Raw genomic sequence first — 25,502 nt, forward strand, 5'->3', positions numbered from 1 at the left:
CTAATTCTTCAGGATTTTTAGCCTGAAATTTAAAAAAAATGGCCTCTAGGGGCCATCCACTTTAATATTTAATGTAAATTTGAATGCCTTTATATAGCTGTCTTTCCTCCAACAATTTCAAATTCAGATAACCTATTACATGTGAAAGCATCATTTTATGAGCATCTTTAAGTCCAAGTTCAGAAAAGCACAAATCCTTTAAAAAAAAAAAAAAAAACTATCCCTAAGCTAGGACAGTAGCCCTTTCTTTCTCTCAGTCCGCAGGTCCACTGGCTGTTCCCCTTTCTCTAGGCCTCTCTGGTCCCTTTCATCAACAGTATTTTTTGATCCTTGCTACTGTGTGGCCTAGTTTTGCTTTTTATCAGTCCATAAAACAGCATTCATCAACAAATGTGGCTTCATCCTTACTTTCAAACATTTTAGATGTTTCCTTTTTTTGCTGGCTGCCATGGAACGCATTTGGACTGAATTCCTTTATATTTTCATTTTTTCCAACACGAGAATGCTCCTATCATGCGGCAGGCTTTTGGCTGCCTTAATTTATAGCCAAACTTGTTCAGCCTTTTTCAGAGTGATTTACAAACCACTTTCTCAACTTTGCGAAGCTTCTGGGCCAGACGTGGGTCTGGACTCCAGGGACCGCTGTTCTGGCCTAGCCTTTTTTACATTATCACTACCTCCTTTCTTTCTTCTCTTTCCTTTTTTTAAATAATTTGAGAGGCATAAAGACAAAGATCTTCTTCCTGCTGCTTGATTCCCCAAATGCCTAGAATGGGCAAGAGTAGACCAAGGCCAAAGCCAGGAACCAGAAACTCAATCCAGGTCTCCCACATGGGTGGCAGGAACCCAACTACTTGAGCCATCAACCGCTTCCTGCCAGGGTGCCAGGAACAGGGAGCTGGAATCAGGCGCCGGAGCCGAGTATCAAACCCAGGTAACTCGGATGTGGGTCACGGGCATCTTAACCCGTGTCTTAACCACTGGACGCAACACCCGCCCCACCACAGATCTTTTTTCTTTTTTTAAATCTATTTTCAAGCTGAGTGAAGAGTGGAAGCTATTTTTTAATCAACAGATCTCGGTTAAGAACTAGTTTCTTCAAGTAGCCACCATGGCAGTGGGGGTGGGGTGTGTGTGTCGTGATTAGTGATCAAGGCTCTGGCGTCCAGCGCACACGGCCTCAATTTTGTGTAAATTAGTTCATCTCTCAAGGGCTCGATTTCTGTAGGGCCTAAAAGGGCAACAATACCTACCTTTCAGGGAGGTGGATGTGGAGACTAAACAAGGCGATAAATGTTAAAGATATTCAAGAAACAGAAGCCAGTTACCATCAATTACTATGATTTTGAGGTCCAAAGGCAGGTTTGTCCCAGAAACTGGACTTCAGCAACAAACCACCACCACAAGCCCCAGCCCGCCTCAGGCGAAATGCGCCGAAGGCCCCTCAACGCGCAGGCGCACCTGCAGCCAGCCTGTCGAGTCGCCAGCGCCCCTGCAGGGGGTGGAGGGCTCGCGCAGGCGCATGAGAAGTTAGCAGCGCCGCGAGGCTACCACGCAGGCGCAGCAGGCCGAAGGGCAACGAACGGGCGGTCTAGTCCGGGTCAGCCATGGCGGAGGCGTCCAGATGGCAGCAACCCGGTGAGGAGGGGGTCTCCTAGTGAGTAAATAGGTTAGGGCTGGTCTGCCAACTCCAGATACCCTGGAAGGAACTCTGTAGCCCCAGGTCTATTTCTGTGAGAAATACGACCGTCAGACTTTTAGACCTCAAAGCCTCCTCTGGAAGAGCAAAAAGATACACCGTCCCTTGTCACAGAGAAAGCCGAAGCTCTGAGAAGACACTGCTAGCCAGTGTCGCTGGGGCTTTGATCTGAATCGTGTCGCGACGTAACGCAGCCTGAGCGCTATTCTCCGGCCTAGCAGAAGCAGCTGTCAGTCGACTGGTGGAGAGAGGACTGGGGCTTCGCTCTGCTCTGTGGATTGCGTTTTCATTCTAAGACGGGACTGTGAGGCAACATCCGTGTTGTAAGATTAGTGTAGACATCGAATGACTGCCCACATGCCCCGTGGGAAAATTTAGTGTCCTCCCAGCTTCCTAACAGGATTTAAAAAGAACCAGAAGCTGTTGGAGCTTTCTTTGGCGTCCAGCGCACACTGCGTCCATTTTGTGTAAATTATTTCATCTCTCGAGGGATTGTTTCTTCAGGGCCTAAAAGGGAAAAAATACCTACCTTTCATGGGACAACTAAAAATGGTGTGTTTTTACATGTTGTACTTAACATGCATTGTAAGTTACATATAAGGTAAAGAAATTTTTTGTTTTATATCTCACAGGGACTTCAAAACCTAAACTACATTACAGAAAGGATGTAGAAATTGGAACCACACTTCAGGAGCTGTTGCTTTACTTGATCTTTTTAATAAATCTATGTATATGTAAGTACATAAAGATAAAGATGACTAAGTTAAAATATGGAGATGAAAAATATATTTGAAAGCATAAAGACCTTATAAAAACATAGGTTATCATGGATCACATAAACAAGACCAGTGTCTGCTAATAATAACTGATAGAATTAAAAAGGAGAGAACCATTTAACATGGGGAGCGAGATACACAGCAGAGACTCATAGAATGGCAGATGCCCTAAACAGCACTCTGGCCTCAGAATCAGCCCTTAAGGCACTCGGATCCAGCTGAGAAGCCCATGAGAGTTTCTTAGGCATGGAAAGCCAAGACACTGTGGCAAAAAATGACCTAAATGAAAGATCTCTGTAAGATCCCAGCTGAAAGAATGGGCCATCAAAGAAGGAGATACCTTTCTCTGAAGGGAGGAGAGAACTTCCATTTTGATTATGGCCTTGTCTAAATAAGGTCGGAGTTTGTGAACTCAAGAGGCTTCCATAGCCTGGCAGCTCATGACAAGAGCCTCAGATGATCACTGACGTCATAAATAAGAGTGTCAGTTGTTAAATCAACAACTGGAGTCACTGTGCATTTACTCCCCATGTAGGATCTCTGTCCTTAATGTGTTGTACTATCAGAATTAATAGCAAAACTAGTCTTCAAACAGTACTTTATACTTTGTGTGTCTGTGTGGGTGCAAACTGTTGAGATCTTTACTTAGTATATACAAAGTTGATCTTCTGTATCTTAATGAAGAATGGGATGGGAGAGGGAGTAGGAGAGGGAATGGTTTACGGGTGGGAAGGAGGTTATGGGAGGGAAATCGCTATAATCCAAAAGTTGTACTTTCAAGATTTATATTTATTAAGTAAAAGTTTTAAAAAAAAAGCATAAGTTATCAGACTACTAAAACTCAAAAGTTATGCATTTTAGACATTGTCTTAAGTTCATTTAGATTGACACTGTTTCCAGGGTTTTTAAATTTTTTATCGATCATTTTGTTTGAAAATCAGAGACAGAAAGCTCTTATTCACTGGTTTTCCCCAAATGCTCACAGCAGCTGCGGCTGAGGAGGTGGGGAGGGGCCTAAAGCTGTAGCTAGGAACTCAAACCAGGTCTCCCACGTGGATGGCAGGGACCCACCTACTGGAACCATCACCTGCTGCATCCCATGGTGCAGGGTGCATTATAGCAGAAAAACTGGAACTGTGAGCAGAGCTGAAACTTGAGCCCAGGCATTCCAGAATGGGATGAACCTTAATCACTATACCAAATACCTGTCCTTATTTCCAGTTTTTAGGTCACAGATGTAATGAAAAGTTCCCATAGTCAACACTGATTACAACTACTCCTTTAATTTGACAGATATCTCTTGCACATAATTCATCCCTTGTGTTGAAAATTGTAATGTAGTTTCTTTTAAAGCTATTTAAACATAGTAGTTTGGTTTCATAAATCAAAGTACAAATGAGGCCAAAGACATCTTGGCCAGCTTTTTCACTGATCTTTTGCACAGTTAGTAAAATATGCTTGTGCTGAGTCAAAGCAAATTTGAGGACTGGGGAAGTATCTCTTGTATCCTTCCTAGCTGTAGGTCATTAGCATTGACTTAATATGTGAAGGGCAATTTTAAAAAGCATTTTGGGGCCGGCGCCGCGGCTCACTAGGCTAATCCTCCACCTTGCAGCGCCGGCACACAGGGTTCTAGTCCCGGTCGGGGCGCCGGATTCTGTCCCGGTTGCCCCTCTTCCAGGCCAGCTCTCTGCTGTGGCCAGGGAGTGCAGTGGAGGATGGCCCAAGTGCTTGGGCCCTACACCCCATGGGAGACCAGAAGTACCTGGCTCCTGCCATCGGATCAGCGCGGTGCACCGGCCGCGGTGGCCATTGGAGGGTGAACCAACGGCAAAGGAAGACCTTTCTCTCTGTCTCTCTCTCACTGTCCACTCTGCCTGTCAAAAAAAAAAAAAAAAAGCATTTTGTATAATCTCATTCACAGGATTTATTTCATGTTGGTATGTGCTAGACACTAGCAATTATATATTTTAATGATGTATTAATTTATTTGAAAGAATCGTAGAGAAAGGGGGAGAAGGAGAGAGAAAGAGATCTTCCATCTGCTGGTTCACTCCCCAGATGGCTACAACAGCCAGGGCTGACCCCGGGTGAAGCCAGGAGCCAGGAGCTTCTTCTGGGTCTCCCACATCGGTGCAGGGGCCCCAAATAATTGGACTTCTCCCAGGCCATTAACTGGATCGAAAGTAGAGTAGCCTGGACACAAACCGGCACCCATGTGGGATACTGGCATAACAGGTGGCAGCTTTTACCCGCTACACCACAAAATTGCCCTGAACACTGCCAATTATATACAAATTAAGTAATTAATTGATGTAGGAGTGACTGAGTCAGATCTTTTTTAAAAGATATATTTATTTATTTCAAAGAGTTACAGAGAGAGAGGTAGAGACAGAAGGAGAAAGATACAGAAGGAGATTTTGCATCCACTGGTTCACTCCCCAAATGATTACAATGCCCAGGGCTGGGCCAGGCTGAAGCGGGGAGTCAAGAGCTTCATCCAGGTCTCCCAAGTAGGTGCAGGGGCCCAAGCACTTGAGCCATCCTCTGCTGCTTTCCCAAGCACATTAGATGAACAGGGAGCTGGATCAAAAGTGGAGCAGCTGAGACTTGAACCAGTGCCCATATGGGATGCCAGCACTGAAGACAGCGGATTAAACTGTGTGCCACAACACCGACCCCAAGTGAAATTTTAATTAAAGACAACAGTAGCAAGTGTTAAAATTATTACATGGTTTTATAAAAGCTTAGTAATGAAAATAATACATGCTCTTTACAGGATAACTGGAAAATAGAAAAATATGAGAGAGACAGAGAGATCTTCCATATCCTGGTTCACTTCCCAAATGGCCTCAATGGCTGAGGCTGGGCCAGGCCAAAGCCAGGAGACAGGAACTCAATTTAGGTCTCCCACGTGGGTGGTCTTCCCACCCAATACTTGAACAATCACCACTGCCTCCCAAGATGCACATTAGCAAAAAGCTGGAATTGGAACCAGAGCCAGGACTCAAACTCATGCATTCTGATACGAAATGCAGGCATCCCAAGTAGTGTCCTTTTTTTAAAAAAAGAAAGATTTGTGAATTTATTTGAAAGGCAGAGGAAGAGAGAGAGAGAGAGAGAGAGATCTTCCATCCACTGGTTCACTCCCCAGTTGGCTGCAATGGCTGGAGCTGCGCTGATCTGAAGCCAGGAGCCAGGAGCTTCTTTCAGGTCTCCCACACAGGTGCAGGGGCCCAAGGACTTGGGCCATCTGCTACTGCTTTCTCAGGCCAGAGCACAGAGCTAGATGGGAAGTGTAGCAGCTGGGACTCGAATCGGAGCCCGTATGGGATGCCAGCACTACAAGCAGTAGCTTTACCCACTGTGCCACAGCACAGGTCCCCTAGTAGTGTCTTAACCACTGTATCAAATGCCTCCCCTACAGATTCTTTCAACACCTTTTTTTTTTTAATAAGGAAGAAATGAAAAAATAATCTAAATCTCCATTCATAAAGGAATTTGTTTAACATTATGGCATATACAATGAAATAAATGCCACTATTAATGAATGACATAGACTCATGTGCCATGGAAGATACATGATTTTTAAAAATGAAGAGCTTCTGGAGCTGCTGCCTGCGGTGCCAGCATCCCATATTGGCACTGATTTGAGTCCTGGCTGCTCCGCTTCTGACCCAGCTCTCTACTATGCCCTGGGAAAGCAGTGGATGATGGCTCCAGTCCTTGGGGCCCTGCACCCACGTGAGAGACCCAGAAGAAGCTCCTGGCTCTTGGCTTTGGATTGGTGCAGCTCCGGCCGTCGCAGCCATTTGAGGAGTGAACCAGCAGATGGAAGATTCTCTCTCTCTCCCTCTCTCTCTCTCTTTCTCTCTCTGCCTTTCAAATAAATAAATAAATAAATCTTTAAAAAATGAAGAGCTTCTGGCAAAAAGAAAAACATATTTATGTTATGTAATTATACATAAATATATTTAATTTATACTCCTCTCTAAAACCCATGATCACAGGAAAGAGAATGAGAGAAAACTAATACTTTTAGGGGCCAGTGCTGTGGCGCAGTGGGTTAAAGCCTTGGCCTGAAGTGCTGGCATCCCATATGGGGTGCCAATTCTAGTCCTGGCTACTCCTCTTGTGATCCAGCTCTCTGCTATGGCCTGGGAAAGCAGTAGAAGATGGTCCAAGTCCTTGGGCCCCTGCACCCACGTGGGAGACCTGAAAGAAGCTCTTGGCTCCTGGCTTCAGATCAGTGCAGCTCCAGCCATTGCAGCCATCTGGGGAGTGAACTAGCGAATGGAAAACCTCTCTCTCTGTGTCTACCTCTCTCTGTAACCATGTCTTTCAAATAAATAAATCTTAAAAAAAAGAAAACTAATACTTTTTAATACTCCTACCAGATGGCAAAGTATGGTTTTAAATGCTCTGCATGCATCTTTTCACTTTTCACAACAAAATCAGGAGGTAGCAATTATTATTTCTATGATAGGACTCAAAAAGCCTTCTCTAATTTCAAAGTCTATAGCCATAACCACTTCCTACTATATTGCCTATTCTCAATGTAGATGAAAAACACAACTTGCTTATTAGTGGGTATAATGTGACCTCATTTTTGTAAAAATAGAATTTTCTTTATAAATGCAAATGCATAAAAACAGTCAATAATACATGTCAAACAGTTCTGGCAGTGAGACTACAAGAAACTTCCTCCTGCCTTCTATATTTCTATTTTACATTTTTTAAAGTTATTACTTTTATAATTAAACAAAACAATAAAGTTGAACTTTCAAAATAAAACTGGGAGCAAATTGTAGCAATATTTTTATTCCTGATAAACTGAGTTTTTGAACAAATTTTTAAACAAAAATTTTTCTCTTTAGTGACTTTTGGAATGGTAAACCCACACATGTATTACTTAAACAAAGTTATGTCATCTCTATTTTTGGACACTTCTGTGGCTGGTGATGAAAGAACCAACTTTAAGTCTATTCGCAGTATAACTGACTTTTGGAAGGTAAGGTATTGTATGCCTGTGGATGCAGTAGATTTAGGTATTCCATAAGCCCTTGATATACATAATAGGCACTCAATGAATATTTATTGAAAAAATGAGTAAAACTGGGTGTCATTTCTTTAAACAATTGGTATCAACCAATAAGTAAGTGTTTACTTTGAACCTATATTCTCAATGTGATGCTGTTCTGTTAACTTTTTAAAAATCAATATTTTTCAATATTATTTCATTTGGAAAATAAATTTCCTTCTTATGTGTGGGCTAGGATCCAAAAATCAGTCTATATTTGTGGATAATGAAAATTATCCTTAAAAATTCTATAATGGCCTAGAAAGTATAATTCTTTCAGCATTAGAATAGACTTGCTTTTTTACATTACACTTAATATAGCAAGATATTCATGTTATGAGGAAAGAACAATTAAGGGAATTCGCATTTCCAGGCACTCCATGTTATAAATATTGGGGCATATAAGGACAGGGCAGTTAGGGAAGGCTTTCCAGAAGTGGTGACAATTCAACTGAGTTTTAAAGGATGAATAGGAAGAGCATTCTATGAATAAAGAACAGTATTTTCTATACGGAATTCCACATGTGGGACTGTTTGGCAGTGTGGGAATATGAAAGATGAGGGGGGAAAGACCAAATTATGGACAGAGGTCACATGATGAATACCATGCTAAGAATTGAAAGCTTATCGGCCGGCGCCGCGGCCCAATAGGCTAATCCTCCGCCTGCGGCGACAGCACACTGGGTTCTAGTCCTGGTCGGGGCGCCGGATTCTGTCCCGGTTGCCCCTCTTCCAGGCCAGCTCTCTGCTGTGACTCGGGAGTGCAGTGGAGGATGGCCCAAGTGCTTGGGCCCTGCACCCCATGGGAGACCAGGAGAAGCACCTGGCTCCTGGCTTCAGATTGGCGCAGTGCGCCGGCCGCAGCAGCCATTGGAGGGTGAACCAACGGCAAAGGAAGACCTTTCTCTCTGTCTCTCTCTCTCACTGTCCACTCTGCCTGTCAAAAAAAAAAAAAAAAAAAAAAAAAAGAATACTTATCAAGGAGAGACAAGAACATTACCTGAGAGAGTATAGAGGGTAAGTGTAAAATGAAGATTAAATGATCATAGGTCAGTGCTTTAGGCCAGGTGAAACATGAAAGAATGATACAAGTGGAGCTCAACCTGCCTATTTTTTATTGTGCTATCTTGAGGCATATACATGGGCAGTGGAAAGAAGACAAAAGGAGGAAAGAAAAAAAAATGAACTCTGGGCTTAGGATCTCAGATTAAGAGGCAGAGCCATGAGTAACAGTCATCATAACCAGTGTTGGGAAGGGAGGTTAGAGGAGAGGCTCAGACAACCTTGCGGGAAAGTCTTAATATGTGGCCATTACCAGCTGATACTCACCTACTGGACTTTGAATTGCTATAGAAGAAGGAGAGATGAAGGTTATGTGATTAAAATATTAACTGAAGTATTAACTAAGTACTTGTCGTAGGACCTAGTACTTATTAAGTGCTCAGTCACTGTTAGTCAGCAGCAGTAGCCTTACCATTAATATTATAATGATTGCAATAATTTAATTTTCATACTCAAAATCTGATATGCATAATGTTATGAAGGAGGATTTTGATAACATAGAAAATAATTTTCCTATGACATTTATCTTTCTCTGTGAAGTTTATGGAAGGACCCCTTTTGGAAGGTTTGTACTGGGATTCGTGGTACAATAACCAGAACCTGTATAATTTACACAACAGTAGTCGTATCTACTATGAAAATATACTTCTAGGAGTCCCCAGAGTCCGTCAACTAAAAGTCCGCAACAACACTTGTAAGGTCTACTCATCCTTTCGGTCTCTGATGAGTGAATGTTATGACACATATACTTCTAAAAATGAAGATCTGTCTGAATTTGGCCTCAGCACTGATACTGAGTAAGTAACAAAGTCACACAGTAAATTTTTCTAGCAGGTTACCACTGTGTCTTCTAAAAACTGTAAAAATATGTTTACTTTCCAAGTAATACCACCTGGAGACTGCCAGGTAAGAAGACTATTTCAATAATATTATCGAAGTAAGACTGTGAGACAGTAATGTCTGGAAAAGTTACAGTGAACCTGTTTTTGTATTTACCTTAGAATGCAAAGTGATTTTTTTTCTGTTGATATATGAAATGTTTAGTCATAGTGGACATAAGGCAAAGCATCAATTTTTCTTTTACAACCATCAATTAACCAGCTTTTCTGGCTCTGACCAGACTCCCTCAAACTCATTCCCAAAACTTCTTGGAATCGTTAGAGAGTATCTTAGGTATGCTCTGCTACTTTCCTTTCTCACTCTGGTTTACTTCTGTGATATCTGCTTTTGCTGTGAACACTAAAGGGAAATTGCACTTCCAGGCACTGCAACTGATGATACCTGTCAAGGATACTATGGCTATTGTTCTGCAAAGGGACTGAGGCCAACTAATGCTGGTATTGACTCATGGCTATACTTTATATTGAAAACATGAAAGCCCAAAAATACTGGTACCACATCCCCTTCATACAGAGATTCCTAGTATCAGTCTTTTTGAAACATAGAGTCCTAGGCCGGCACCGCAGCTCACTTGGCTAATCCTCCACCTGCAGCACCGGCACCCCGGGTTCTAGTCCTGGTTGGGGCACCGGATTCTGTCCTGGTTGCTCTTCCAGTCCAGCTCTCTGCTGTGGCCTGGGAAGGCAGTGGAGGATAGGCCAAGTGCTTGGGCTCTGCACCCACATGGGAGACCAGGAGGAAGCACCTGGCTCCTGGCTTCGGATCAGCGCAGCCCGCTGGCGGCAGTGCACCGACCGTAGCAGCCATTTGGGGGGTGAACCAACGGAAAAGGAAGACCTTTCTCTGTGTGTGTGTCTCTCTCTAACTCTGCCTGTGGAAAGAGAAGAGATGAGATGAGACGAGACGAGACGAGACGAGACCTATGAAAATCATAAGAGGAAGAGAGGGGCTGGCACTGTGGCGTAGTGGGTAAAGCTGCCGCCTACAGTGCCGGCATTCCATATGGGTGCCGGTTCGAGTCCCAGCTGCTCTACTTCTGATCCAGCTCTCTACTATGGCCTGGGAAAGCAGCAGAAGATGGGCCCCTGCACCTGCATGGGAGACCCGGAGGAAGCTCCTGGCTCTTGGCTTCGGATCAGCACAGCTCCTGCTGCTGCAGCCAATTGAGGAGTGAACCAGCAGATGGAAGACCTTTCTCTCTCTCTCTCTCTCTCTCTCTCTCTGCCTCTCTGCCTCTCTTCCCTCTGTGTAACTCTGGTTTCAAATAAATAAATCGTTTTGAAATTTTATTTATTTATTTATTTATTGACAGGCAGAGTGGACAGTGAGAGAGAGAGAGAGAAAGAAAGGTCTTCCTGTACCGTTGGCTCACCCTCCAATGGCCGCTGGGCCGGCGCGCTGTGCTGATCCGAAGCCAGGAGCCAGGTGCTTCTCCTGGTCTCCTGGTCTCCTGGTCTCCCATGCGGCTGCAGGGCCCAAGCACTTGGGCCATCCTCCACTGCACTTCCGGGCCACAGCAGAGAGCTGGACTGGAAGAAGAGCAACCGGGACAGAATCCGTCGCACCAGGACTAGAACCCAGTGTGCCGGCGCCGCAGGTGGAGGATTAGCTTATTGAGCCGTGGCGCTGGCCTATAAATAAATCTTTTTAAAAAGTAAGAGGAAGAGAAAAAACATTTTCTGTAATTTAATATTCATGAAAAGGTTGCAAATATTTACAAAGGATTACTCCTTCTACTCATAGTTCCCAATGTCCGGAAGGGCTACCTTTTAGCTCTTTTAGTTGTCTCTTCCAGTACAGACTCACTTATTTCTAAATGACATCCTCATACAGCTATTACTTGATTTGACAGTTTCACATATTGGTTTTCTATCATGGAAGTGATCTGTCAGTTAGCTCTCTTATGCCAACCTGTCTACACCTATTCATCCTGTTCCTTTTGGCCTATCAGTGTATACCATAATTATTGTTCATCATTAGTCATGAACCACAATTATATTTCCTTTCTTGAACAACCTTTCCTGGCTTACTAATTGCTTTGTTTTTATTGACATTTCTTCTTTGTATAAAGTCTGAGTATCTTGTGGGCTTATACTCTTATAAATCTAGTAAGTTCCTAAGAATGATGACATCTTAAATAATACAGTGGTATTCACTTGGCTGGCACCACAGCTCACTAGGCTAAATCTCTGCCTGCGGCGCCAGCACTCCGAGTTTTAGTCCCGGTCAGGGCGCCGGATTCTGTCCCGGTTGCTCCTCTTCCAGTCCAGCTCTCTGTTGTGACCCGGGAGGGCAGTGGAGGATGGCCCAAGTGCTTGGGCCCTGCACCCATATGGGGGACCAGGAGAAAGCACCTGGCTCCTGGCTTCGGATCGGCGCAGCGCGCCAGCCATAGCAGCCACTGGGGGGTGAACCAACGGAAAAAGGAAGACCTTTCTCTCTCTCTCTCTCACTGTCCACTATGCCTGTCAAAAAACAAACAAACAAACAAACAAAAAAATGGTATTCACTCGTTTTCAACCCTAAATTAAAAAATAAATCGGTTGGCGCTGTGGCTCACTAGGCTAATCCTCCGCTTTGGGGCGCCGGCACACCGGGTTCTAGTCCCGGTCGGGGTGCCGGATTCTGTCCCGGTTGCCCCTCTTCCAGGCCAGCTCTGCTGTGGCCAGGGAGTGCAGTGGAGGATGGCCCAAGTACTTGGGCCCTGCACCCCATGGGAGACCAGGAGAAGCACCTGGCTCCTGCCATCGGATCAGCGCGGTGCGCCAGCCGCAGCGCGCCGGCCATTGGAGAGTGAACCAACGGCAAAGGAAGACCTTTCTCTCTGTCTCTCTCTCACTGTCTACTCTGCCTGTCAAAAATAAAAAAATAAAAAATAAAATAAATTTAAAAATAAATCAGTTATTTAATTATGCATTTTAAATTGGAATCTCAAGACTAATGCTTAAGTAGTCTAATATTCCAGATTATTATAACAACTACAAATACTTTAAATGCCAAAATTAACAATATGGATTGAGTTTGTTTTACTATTTCTATGTGATTGCAACTGTTAATTAATACTCGTCATTCTGGAGCAGGCATTTAGACTAGAAATTTAGACACCCAGTTCCGTGTCAGAATGCCTTGGTCTGATTACTGCCTCCAGCTTCTGAATCCAGCTTCTGACCAGTGGAAACCCAGGGATACAGCAATGATGGCTGAATAATTAGATTCCTGCCACCTATATATCTGGTTGTGTTCCCAGCTCCTGGTTTCAGCCTTGGCCCACCTCTAACCATTGTGTGCATTTGAGGAGTGAACCAGCCAATAGGCACTCTCTCTCTCATTTCCATTATTCCTCTTTCTCTGCCTCTGTCTCTCAAATACATTTAAAATAAAAGTTTTTAAAGATATATTTATTTGAAAGGCAGAGTTACAGAGAAGCAGAGAGATCTTCCATCCTCTGGTTCACTCCCCTAATGGCCGCAACAGCTGGAACTGGGCTGATCCACAGACAGAAGCCAAGAGCTTCTTCTGGGTCTCCCATGCATGTGCAGGGGCCCAAGCAGTTGGGCCATCTTCTGTTGTTTTCCCAGGCCATAGCAGAGAGCTGGATGAGAAGTGGAGCAACCGGGACTTGAACCGGCGCCCATATGAGATGTTGGCACTGCAGGCGGTAGTGTTACCCACTACACCACAATGCCAGCCCCAAAAAGAAAATTTTTTAAGACTTAATTATTTGTTTTAAATGCAGAGTTACAGAGAGGCAAAGGGGGTGGGGGGAGGGAGAGAGAGGGAGAAAGTCTTTCATCTGCTAATTTACTCCCCAGATGACTGCAATGGTCAGAGCTGTGCCGATTTGAAGCCAGGAACTTCTTTCAGGTCTCCCACCGAGTGCAGGGGCCCAAGGACTTGGGCCATCTTCTACTGCTTTCCCAGACCATAGCACAGAACCAGATAGGAAGTGAAGCACCTAGGACTTCAACTGGCACCCATATGGATGCCAGCACTGCAGGCGATGGCTTTACCCACTAGACCACAGTGCCAGCCCCCTAAAAGAAATTTTTTAAGATCCATAATTCCTCAACAACCAAAATAAGAATCAACCTGTACACGTTTGTCTAGCTAAAATGTTAAAATTCACTAATTAAAAACATTATCTAAAAGACTGGAAGCTAGGAGAGAATTGGTGTAACAAATTCTTCTGTTACACTTTAATAGTCATGTGTAAAAACACTCAAAATTTACAATTATGCAACTTTTATTAAAGTATTTTCCCTGGGGCCAGTGCTGTGGCCTAGCAGGTAAAGCTGCCACCTGCAGTGCCAGTATCCCATATGGACGCCAGTTTGAGTCCCAGCTGCTCCACTTCCGACCCAGTTCTCTGCTGTGGCCTGGGAAAACAGTGAAAGATGGCCCAAGTCCTTGGGCCCCTGCACCCTCATGGGAGACCTGGAAGAAGCTCCTGGCTCCAGGCTTTGGATTGGCACAGATCCTGCCATTGAGGCCAACTGGGGAGTGAACCAGCAGATGGAGGACCTCTCTCTCTCTCTGCCTCTCCTTCTCTCTGTAACTCTGACTTTCAAATAAATAAATATTTTTTTTATTTTTATTTTTTTTTTATTTTTTTTGGACAGGCAGAGTGGACAGTGAGAGAGAGAGACAGAGAGAAAGGTCTTCCTTTGCCGTTGGTTCACCCTCCAATGGCTGCCGCGGCCAGCGCGCTGCGGCCGGCGCACCGCGCTGATCCGGTGGCAGGAGCCAGGAGCCAGGTGCTTTTCCTGGTCTCCCATGGGGTGCAGGGCCCAAGCACCTGGGCCATCCTCCACTGCACTCCCTGGCCACAGCAGAGGGCTGGCCTGGAAGAGGGGCAACCGGGACAGAATCCGGAGCCCCGACCGGGACTAGAACCCGGTGTGCCGGCGCCACTAGGCGGAGGATTAGCCTAGTGAGCCGCAGCGCCGGCCTAAATAAATAAATCTTAAAAAATTTTCCCTGATGATGTCACTTTTTACCTCCACTAAAAAATATTTATTCATAGAAATATAACCTTAGGGACCAGGATTGCAGTGCAGTAGGTTAAGTCACCTCCTACAATGCTGGCATCCTATGTGAGTGCAGGTTTGAGTCCCTGCTGCTCCACTTCTGGCCCAGCTCCCTAGTAATATTACAGGAAAGGCAGTAGAAGATGACCCAAGGATGGAGTTCCAGGTTCTGGGGCCATTGTTTCCATTTGGGAAGTGAATCAGCAGATGAGATCGATCTCTCTCTCTCTCTCTCTCTCTCTAACTCTGCCTTCCAAATAAAAGAAAAATAAGTTTAAGCCATGATCTTTGGATGACCCTTCTGTTTTAGAGAAACTGAAAGACTGAAATGAACAATCTAGGCTTTCTTTTGTTGATATGTGAAGTCAAAAGTCAAAAGGATGGAGACGGCTGGCGCCGCGGCTCACTAGGCTAATCCTCCGCCTTGCGGCGCCGGCACACCGGGTTCTAGTCCCGGTCGGGGCGCCGGATTCTGTCCCGGTTGCCCCTCTTCCAGGCCAGCTCTCTGCTGTGGCCAGGGAGTGCAGTGGAGGATGGCCCAAGTGCTTGGGCCCTGCACCCCATGGGAGACCAGGAGAAGCACCTGGCTCCTGCCATTGGATCAGCGATGCGCCGGCCGCAGCATGCCAGCCACGCCGGCCATTGGAGGGTGAACCAACGGCAAAGGAAGACCTTTCTCTCTGTCTCTCTCACTGTCCACTCTGCCTGTCAAAAAAAAAAAAAAAAAAAAAAAAAAAAGGATGGAGACAAACTTTAACACATTTTACTTTGAATTATGTATTTTCAGTAAAATAAAAATTAGAAGTGGGCATTTGGTCTAGCAGTTAAGAGACTGGTTAAGATGCCCACATCTCACATCAGAATGCCAGGGCTGACTCCAGCTTCTTGCTAATGCAGACCCTGGAAGGCAGTAGTAATTGCTCAAGTAATTGAGCTTCCACCACCCATGCGGGAGACCTGGTTTGAGTTCCTGGCTCCGGGCTTTCTCCCTGGCGCTGTTGGAGGCACCTGGGGAATAACCCAGCAAATGAGAGCTCTTTCTGACTCTCTCTCATGTGCGCTCTCATTCTTTCTTACTTTGCCTCTTAAATAAATAAAATAGTTTAAGTGGTACTTTAAAGAATAAGATCAGGGGGCTTGCACTATGGTGTAAGAGGTTAAGCCACCTGCAATGTCAGTATCCCGTATAGCACAAGTTCATGTCCTAGCTGCTCCACTTCCTATCCAGCTCCCTGCTAATGGCATGGGAAAAATAGCAGAAGCTGGTCCAGGTGTTTAGGTCCCTGTCACTCAAGTGGGAGACCCAGATGAAGTTCCTGGCTCCTGCAGTCAGCCTGGCCCAGCCCAGGCTGTTGTGGCTATCTGGGGAATGAAGCACTGAATGGAAAATCTGTCTCTCCTTCTCCCTCTCTCTCTCCCTGTCTCTCTGTAACTCTGACTTTCAAATAAATCTTTTAAAAAATAAAAGGTTGTATAACTATAAATATCACAAAGTTATTTGACATTTATAAACAGTATTGGACCTTAACACTAAGACAGCCTATGAAGCACTTCCTCCCATAATGTGCTAGATATTTCTGAATCAAAACCTTGAAATTCTTGTTCCACTGAAGGACTAAATACTTCATAATACAGAGACAACAAATTAAAAGGAAGAAAAAACTCATATCTAGACTCTTAGATTCCTTGAGGCAACAGATGGGTTTCTGAAAAATTTTCTCATAGCAGTCTAGTGTGTTGCCCACAACATACACTAAAAAAATAAAACTTGTGGGGCCAGCACTGTGGCATAGTGGGTTAAAGCCCTGGCCTGCTCTTCCGGCATCCCATATGGGCACCAGTTCCAGTCCTGGCTGCTCCTCTTCTGATTCAGCTCTCTGCTATAGCCTGGGAAAGCAGTAGAAGCTGGCCCAAGTCATTGGGCCCCTTCACCCACATGGGAGACCAGGAAGAAGCTCCTGGCTTTAGATTGGCGCCGCTCCGGCTGTTGCAGCCATCTGGGAAGTAAAACAGTGGATGGAAGACCTCTTTCTTTGTCTCTACCTCTCTATCTAACTCTGTCTTTCAAATAAATCTTTTTAAAAAACAAACAAAAACTTGTTAAATATTCTTTAAGTTTAATCCTTAATGCATTGTCTTCGTCCAAATTACTGTAATAACTATGAACTTAATACGATTACATTTTTTAACTGCTACTTTTGAACTAAAGGTTAGTTTAGGCCAGCACCGCAGCTCACTAGGCTAATTCTCCGCCTGCAGTGCCAGAACCCCAGGTTCTAGTCCCGGTCGGGGTGCCAGATTCTGTCCTGGTTGCTCCTCTTCCAGTCCAGCTCTCTGCTGTGGCCCGGGAAGGCAGTGGAGGATGGCCCAAGTGCTTGGGCCCTGCAGCCGCATGGGAGACCAGGAGAAGCACCTGGCTCCTGCCTTCAGAATGGCGCAGTGCTGGCCATAGCAGCCATTGGGGGGTGAACCAACGGAAAAGGAATAATGTCTCTCTCACTGTCCACTCTGCTTGTCAAAAAAAAAAAAAAGTTAGTTTAAATTCTTAGGATACTTATCAGTTGGGCTTTCTCTTCTTTCAGTTATTCTTCTTATGTCTACAGATGGAAATACTCTTCTTCTAAAACCAATTCCCCTTTGTACTGGGGATATGTTGGTGTTTACCAAGATGGAGGATATATTTTCACTTTGTCAAAATCAAAATCTGAAACTAAAACCAAGTTCGTTGACCTTCGACTGAACAGCTGGATCACAAGAGGGACGAGGGTCATTTTTATTGATTTTTCACTATACAATGCCAATGTAAATCTGTTTTGCATCATCAGGTGAGTGATTCAAAACTTGTTGGTATATTGTACTTAAAAAGCATCTGGAGTTCTTATTAGGATTTCCAGTTTGTACATGTTTATGCTGAAATTAAAGTGTTAAAATAAATACAGTTGCACTGCCAATAATGAAGAAAGTAAAGCAATATCATAATCATTGTTTCATTATTCCAGAATATATTCAGAAGCATGGAGAATTATATAATATAGGATAATTTTATATTGCCTGAAAATATACAGTCTTATTTCTTGTCATTCTGCAGGTGCATGGATCTACCATTTATTCTTGATGATTTCTTCCTCTAATCAGATCATTAAAATCTTTGGTTTCCTTTCAGAGCTTCTTTATTAAGTCATTCATTTTTATCTTAAGAATGAACAATTTAAATTTCAAACAATATGTGATAGTACCCAGCATTCCAAAAATGGTGAGAGTCCATGGTATACTGCAAATGGTCCCAATGCTTCACTCTTTGCCATTAAACCTTGCAGTGTCCTGCCACCAGCCCTAGTCCTTAACGCTAGGCTCAACCATATAACTTGCTTTGGACATGGGATGATAGTTTGAAATAAGTTTGTACATTAGAACTTGCTCTCTTGCAATTTCTGTGAGTAGGACATACCTGGGATAACTTGTTGGATTTCAGAGGAGGAAGAGTGATAATGCAGATCAGAGCTAAGTCCAAAACACTTTGGTGGGTCTAGCCAAATGGCAAATATTTCATCAGCAGTGCTAGCTGAGGTCAGTGAAGCCCAGCTGGATCAACTGAACTCTGTAAACACATAAGAAATATTTACTGTAAATGACTGCATTTGGAGATGTAGGATTGTTATCTAGTAAAAGCTAACTGATTCAAGGCCTAACTTGGGTCTTAGCTCATCACCTCTGAATTAGTTAGGAAGCTTTTGGTTGTAAGAGAAAACTCAAATTACCTTAAAAAATAATTAAATTTGTCCCATAACAGCAATTCCAGAGACACGACAAATACCTTTTGTAGTCAGTTCAAGAGTCTAGCTCCATTTCTTTAAGGTGGCTCATTTTTGCCCTCCTTTGTGTTAACCTTATCTTAAGCTTCCCCAAGACAGTGCGTTTAAGCAGCAGCTGTGGTTATGTCACTGATACTCATAAAAGAGGGAGTACCAACCAAAGATAACAAGCTCTTTCCACTAGTCTGGATTGCCTTAGGTCACATGTCTAACTTGGACTATGCTAACTGATTTAGGACAGGCTTCTACAGTCAAACACTGACCAAAGAAAAGGCAATACCATTGACTGGACCTGGAAATGTAAACAGCTTTCCCTAAGTGATCTGGGAATGGATTATTGATTAAATACAATTAGGGTTCAGTTGAAAGGAGGAATGGGATACTAACTACTAGAAAGGCAAGTAACAATGTCTATTAAAATCTCAGTGAGGCATTCTTCTCTCAGAAGGCTCACATTTTTTCTCTGAATGAAATATGAAATTGGATTTTAAAGAATTTTGCCCTTGTACAACAATGACAATGAAACTCATCATGGCCTTTAAAATTTGTGAAAAGAAATAAAAACACATGAACTACCTTGAGCAACCAGTGCACATTGCAGGTTTTATTTTATAGTTGTTACTTTTTTCAGGGAATCAGCTTTTTACCAACATCATTCACCTTTCCCAGTAGTTCAAATGAGGTTAACATGATGAATACAAATCATTTCTATGTCCTAAATAAAAGTGGAAGCCTGGATGTAATGGGCTTAAGGTCATAGGAAAAACTTTTAATATCAGATTAAGTACAAACTTCCTGTCTCTAGGTTTTCTGCTTACTATATATCACTTTTTAAAATGTAATTTTTTATAAATTTAAGCAAATTTTGAAACTCTTAACTAATCAGCAGTTGCACAGAAACATATTGCTTATGCTAACCCTTTACCCACTTATTTTTCCTTTTACACATGCATTAAATAAACTAAACAGAAATCTAGGAGTTTTTTTTTTCCCTCCTTTTGTTTATTGGTCTACCCTTGGGTTCATATTTTCTCTCATTTCACTCACTAATCTAACACAGAGTATTATCTGAAAGATGTTAGTTTTGGCATCACCTTATTCCTGTACCAATGAAATTTGCTAACATCTTTAGGAATAATTGCAATGTGAAATTGTGATGCAAATGTTGATTCCTTGAATTACTGCCAGTTATTAATTATTTGAGCTTGTGGAGAATACCAGAAATACAGTGAATGATCTCAAAATCTTTTTATATTTGATGATGGAGTTCATTTTCTTATTTTGATTTACAAGTAGATCCCAGTATCCAACATCCAATGCCTCAAATATTTACTCTAGTAGAATATGTGATTTTGACATTTAGAAGCCAGAGTATCTCTGGTATCCTAAAAGGGGAATTATATATTTGGAGGAAGGTTCTAAAACTAACCAATGGGCCAGTGCCACAGCTCACTAGGCTAATCCTCTGCCTGCAGCGCCAGCACCCCAGGTTCTAGTCCCTGTCGGGGTGCTGTTTCTGTCCCGGTTGCTCCTCTTCCAGTCCAGCTCTCTGCTATGGCCCGGGAGTGCAGTGGAGGATGGCCCAGGTCCTTGGACCCTGCATCCACATGGGAGACCAGGAGGAAGCACCTGGCTCCTGGCTTCGGATCGGCACAGCGCGCCAGCCATAGCGGCCATTTGGGGGACTGAACCAATGTAAAAAGGAAGACCTTTCTCTTTGTCTCTCTCACTGTCTAACTCTACCTGTAAAAAATAAAAAAAAATAAAAAAAATAAAAAACTAACCAATGGTATAGTATTTTCTTAAATATCTCATTCTCCTATGGAGATATGTTAGTACTATCCTAGTTAGAAATGAGCAATCTGAACACAAAGTTGCATGAATCTCTGGATAAAATCACATTTTTACAATCACAAAGTAGGGGCTGGCACTGTGACACAGTGGGTTAAGCTGCTGTCCGCAGTGCTGGCATCCCACATGTGCGCCAGTTCGTGTCCTGGCTGTTCCACTTCTGATTCAGCTCCCTGGTAACGTGCCTGAAAAAGCAGTGGAAGATGGCCCAAATCCTTGGGCCCCTGAACTCACGTGGGAGACCTGGAAGAAGATCCTGGCTCCTGGTCTCCGCCTGGCATAGCCCTGGCAATTGTGGCCATCTGGGGAGTGAACCAGTAAATGGAAGCTTGCACACATGCTCTCTCTCTCTCTCTCCCCTTCTCTCTCCTCTCTGTAACCCTTTCAAATAAATAAATCTTTTTTAAAAATCACAAAGTAAAAGTGAATTTCTCATTTACATTCATCTTTGATATTAATATTCAGGAAATAGAAAAGTAGAGCTGTTGGCTGGCGCTGCAGCTCACTTGGCTAATCCTCTGCCTGTGGTGCCGGCACACTGGGTTCTAGTCCTGGTTGGGGCGCCAGATTCTGTCCCCGTTGCTCCTCTTCCAGTCCAGCTCTCCGCTGTGGTCTGGGAAGGCAGTGGAGGATGGCCCAAGTGCTTGGGCCCTGCACCCGCATGGGAGACCAGGAGGAAGCACCTGGCTCCTGGCTTCAGATCAGCGCAGTACACCGGCCACAGCAGCCATTTGGTGGGTGAACCAACAGAAGGAAGACCTTTCTCTATCTCTCTCTCTCTCTCACTAACTCTGCCTGTCAGAAAAAAAAAAAAAAAAAAGCTATTAATAAGTAAGAAAATTCACCAAAAAATTAAAAAACTAAACCCATGACCCCAAAGAAACTTATTTTATACAAAACAACTGATTATCATTGAAGTGTGTACCATCATTGATTAGACATTCCCCATTGAGTTAAGTACTGAATGCAGTTACTTTCACAAACTTCATTTTATAGGTTGGTGGCAGAATTCCCTGCAACTGGAGGAATACTTACTTCATGGCAGTTTTACTCTGTGAAGCTCCTTCGATATGTCAGCTACTATGATTATTTTATTGCTTCCTGTGAAATCATCTTTTGTATTTTTCTTATTGTCTTCACAATACAAGAAGCCATAAAAATAAAGGAATATAAGTTTGCCTATTTCAAAAGTATTTGGAACTGGCTAGAATTACTGCTTTTGCTGGTGAGTATATTAATCCATGTGGTTGAAGGGTATCACATATGAATCCATCCGTAAGGGAGGTGTAAAATAAAACAGAATTATCTGCTCATCCAGGACTTATTTTGAAAGCTACAAGCATCAAACATGAAACAAACTGTCATAACACGTACAATGGTGTGCCTCAAAAAGGGAGAAATCAGTTTTTTTCTGATTTGGTCTTAGGATGGATCAAGAATAGGCGATCCCATAAATACTATGATTTAAAGGCACTGTATGGGCCGGCGCCGCGGCTCACTAGGCTAATCCTCCGCCTAGCGGCGCCGGCACACCGGGTTCTAGTCCCGGTCGGGGCTCCGGATTCTGTCCCGGTTGCCCCTCTTCCAGGCCAGCCCTCTGCTGTGGCCAGGGAGTGCAGTGGAGGATGGCCCAGGTGCTTGGGCCCTGCACCCCATGGGAGACCAGGAAAAAGCACCTGGCTCCTGGCTCCTGCCATCGGATCAGCGCGGTGCGCTGGCCGCAGCGCGCTGGCCGCGGCGGCCATTGGAGGGTGAACCAACGGCAAAAAGGAAGACCTTTCTCTCTGTCTCTCTCTCTCTCACTGTCCACTCTGCCTGTCAAAAAAAAAAAAAAAAAAATAAAGGCACTGTATGGCTCACTAGGCTAATCCTCCACCTTGCGGCCCCGGCACACCGGGTTCTAGTCCCGGTCGGGGCGCCGGATTCTGTCCCGGTTGCCCCTCTTCCAGGCCAGCTCTCTGCTATGGCCAGGGAGTGCAGTGGAGGATGGCCCAGGTGCTTGGGCCCTGCACCCCACGGGAGACCAGGAAAAAGCACCTGGATCCTGGCTCCTGCCATCGGATCAGCGCGGTGCGCCGGCTGCAGCGGCGGCCATTGGAGGGTGAACCAACGGCAAGGGAAGACCTTTCCCTCTCTGTCTCTCTCTCTCACTGTCCACTCTGCCTGTCAAAAAAAAAAAAAAAAAAAAGTTTCCCAAAAAGTGTGTCATCTCTTGTACCCCTAGCAGTATCTGACAAAGGGCACAGCACTCAACAACTGTCTGTGTATTTCAGGCAAGAAAAGACAAAGGGAAAATTTCATAATGGTTATAAAGCTCTGATACCTAACATAACCTGCTTTTGAAATTCTTTTTTTTTTCTCCCTCCAGGAATGTTTCATTTAAGGAATACAAACTTATTGCATGAAATCCTCTTTTAAAAGGATTGCTAAGGGGTTCTCAAAGGTTTTTTAGTAATTGTAAATTATTTTTCTTATAGAATTATATGGTAGAAAAAATTCAACTTTTAGGTATCATGTGGAGCAGAAATTCTTAACAGCTTAGAGCTACATAAGCATGCTACACATTTGTTTCATGACTCAGAAACAGATTAGGATAGCCAGGCAGTCAGTGTTTCTACCTTTATGATAATTATACTACCTTAAACTTCTGTAAGTTAAGGTTTACCTCGATTTATGTAAAAGCAGGGATTGGCGCATGGCCCAGAGGTTACAATGCCAGCTAAGATATCCATGTCTGTATCTGAGTGCCTGAATTCCATACCTGGCTCTGGGTCTGGCTCCTGACTCCAGATTCCTGCTGATGCAGACTCTGTGAGGCAGCAATGATAGCTCAAGTGACCGGGCTCCTCCACCCATGAGAGAGACCCAGATTGAGTTCCTGGCTCCTGGCTTCAACCTGGTCAAGCTCCAGCCTTTGCTGACATTTAGGGAGTAAACCGTATGCAGGTGGGAGCTTTATCTGTCTTTCATTTGGTTTCTCTCTCAAATAAATAATAAACTCTTTGTCCTATCTTTCCCTCCCTTTTTGTTAAACTCTAATGAAAATTTTGATATGTTTTTTTCTTAGGTTGCAAGAGATTTAGAGGGAGAAATAGTCTCTAATCTCACCCTTCTTATTTTTCCCATTTAGTTGTGTTTTTTATCTATTTCCTTCTACGCACACTGTAATATACAAACTTTTCTTTTACTTGGAAAGTTGTTGCAAAATACTGAAAAATATTCAGACTTCTATTTTCTTGCATACTGGCACATTTATTACAACAATATGATTGCTATTACTATCTTCTTTGCATGGATAAAGGTATTTATATTTTATTATATTTCTTAATACACAGTGTAACAGTATAATAGGAATTTAAATTATCAAGTTGTAGAAAAAAAGTTATTTATTGAGTAAAAAAAAAGGTACTTATTAACTGTAAAAGTCATTTGAGGGTCCACTGTGTAGCCTATTGATGAAGACACTGATTAGGATGTCTGTGTCCCATATTGGGAGTACCTGGGTTCAATAGCTGGCTCTGGCCCCAGACTCTAGTTTCCCACCAATGCAGACCCTGGGAGACAGTGGTGATGGCTCAAGTAATTAGGCCCCTGCTACCAATGTGGGAGGCCTGGACTGAGTTCCCAGTTCCTGGCTCCAGCCTGGCCCAGCCTGGCCTGTTGCAGACATTTGGGAGTTAACCAGTGGATAGGATTTTCTCTTTCTCTCTCTCTATCTCCCCCACCCCCACCGCCACTTCTCAAGTGAATATATATATATGTGTGTGTTTTTTTTATTTGACAGGCAGAGTTAGAGAGAGAGACAGAAAGAAAGATCTTCCTTTTTCCATTGGTTCACCCCCCACAATGGCTGCCACGGCCAGCACTGCACCCATCCAAAGCCAGGTGCTTCCTCCTGGTCTCCCATGCAGGTGCAGGGCCCAAGCACTTGGGCCATCCTCCACTGCACTCCCAGGCCACAGCAGAGAGCTGGACTGGAAGAGGAGCAACCGGGACAGAATCCGTAGTGCCAGCGCCGCAGGCACAGGCCTAGCCAAGTGAGCCATGGCGCCGGCCTCAAGTGAATATAAACAAAGGTTTTTAAAAAGTCATTTGGGGTTGGGCATTGTGGTGCAGTGGGTTAAGCCACTGCTTGAGAGATCCAGATCCCATACTGGAATGCCTGAGATGGAATCCCACCTTCCCCACTGCTTCTGATGCAGCTTGCTGCTGATGCACCTGGGAGGCAGCATATGATGGCTCAAGTACTGAGTCCCTGCCACTCACCTGGGAAACCTGGATGGAATTCCTGGTTCCTGGTTGGCCTGGCCAAGCCCTGGTTGTTAGGACCATTCAGGGAGTAAACAAACAAATGGAAGGTTCTATGTGTTTGTGTGTATGTTTCTGTTTGTGTCTCCCTCTCTGTCACTTTGCCTTACAAATAAATAAAAATGAATAACATTTAAAATAAATAAAGTAATTTGGCCTTATGATTGTTGGCAAATCCTCAAACATTCATGATTATCATTAAGTACCTCCTTTATTCTGAAGTCTTTTAAAATTAATTTAAGTAATTATAATCTTTAGTATTTATTTCAATTAAATTTGTTCTTTTTCAGATATTCAAATTCATAAGCTTTAATAAGACAATGTCTCAGCTGTCATCAACCTTGTCCCGCTGTATCAAAGACATAGTAGGATTTGCCATCATGTTTTTTATAATATTCTTTGCTTACGCCCAGTTAGGATTTCTTGTTTTTGGATCACAGGTTGACGACTTTTCCACTTTTCAAAATTCCATGTAAGCCCTTAGTATAAGTGTAGTTGTATTTCCTATACTTTCTAATAAAATATCATGGAGAGGCCTATGATAAGTAGTAATATAAACCTTAATACATTTAAGCTTGGTTTGATATTCTCATGGATGGCCAAATATCTGTCACCCTCAAAGTAGGGTTTGACACTGAAGGATCCAAAGGGATATGGTTACCATTTTTTAAGTGTTACTAGTTCAAGTTAGAAAAAATAATTTTTTATTTTAAATTTTAAGTGAGAATTTTACCTAAGGTAATAGAAATTGGTTTCCATGTCCCTGTAGTATTATTCTCTGTGAAATCTCAAATATTTTATTTAAAGAACTCTATCTTAAGGAGCTTTTTTATTGATATTGACCTGGTTGTCCTTTCCTGATCTGCCAAAGATATGTTTTAAAAAAAGTTTTAAGCCGGCGCCGTGGCTCAATAGGCTAATCCTCCACCTTGCGGCGCCGGCACACCGGGTTCGAGTCCCGGTTGGGGCGCCGGATTCTGTCCCGGT

At 43.6% G+C, this 25,502-nt stretch overlaps 2 protein-coding genes across 25 annotated transcripts in view; one reads left to right on the top strand and one right to left on the bottom strand.

Moving 5' to 3' along the window:
* KLHL3 (kelch like family member 3) overlaps positions 1 to 21,212 on the bottom strand; it is a 317,329-nt gene extending 296,117 nt beyond the window's left edge. For 11 of the 19 annotated variants that reach the window (XR_011389740.1, XM_070076153.1, XM_070076145.1 and 8 more), the window contains exon 1: positions 17,993 to 21,212. The gene's annotated coding sequence lies outside the window, so the exon portion shown is untranslated. Of the gene's footprint in view, positions 1 to 1,253; positions 1,500 to 17,992 lie in introns of those variants that run through there. The other 8 variants (XM_051844256.2, XM_070076146.1, XM_070076155.1 and 5 more) reach the window with 1 other exon arrangement.
* The window catches only part of PKD2L2 (polycystin 2 like 2, transient receptor potential cation channel), a 77,927-nt gene continuing 53,936 nt past the window's right edge, over positions 1,512 to 25,502 (top strand). For 4 of the 6 annotated variants that reach the window (XM_070076142.1, XM_008255070.4, XM_070076141.1 and 1 more), the window contains exons 1-8: positions 1,513 to 1,638; positions 2,332 to 2,433; positions 7,353 to 7,486; positions 9,158 to 9,414; positions 17,148 to 17,369; positions 21,204 to 21,432; positions 23,338 to 23,508; positions 24,806 to 24,987. In XM_070076142.1, the coding sequence (XP_069932243.1) occupies positions 1,608 to 1,638; positions 2,332 to 2,433; positions 7,353 to 7,486; positions 9,158 to 9,414; positions 17,148 to 17,369; positions 21,204 to 21,432; positions 23,338 to 23,508; positions 24,806 to 24,987 (1,328 nt within the window). In that variant the 5' untranslated portion in view covers positions 1,513 to 1,607. Of the gene's footprint in view, positions 1,639 to 2,331; positions 2,434 to 7,352; positions 7,487 to 9,157; positions 9,415 to 17,147; positions 17,370 to 21,203; positions 21,433 to 23,337; positions 23,509 to 24,805; positions 24,988 to 25,502 lie in introns of all 6 variants that reach the window. The other 2 variants (XM_070076143.1, XM_070076144.1) reach the window with 2 other exon arrangements.

This window comes from Oryctolagus cuniculus, chromosome 6 (assembly GCF_964237555.1).
Source record: "Oryctolagus cuniculus chromosome 6, mOryCun1.1, whole genome shotgun sequence".
NCBI lineage: Eukaryota > Metazoa > Chordata > Mammalia > Lagomorpha > Leporidae > Oryctolagus > Oryctolagus cuniculus.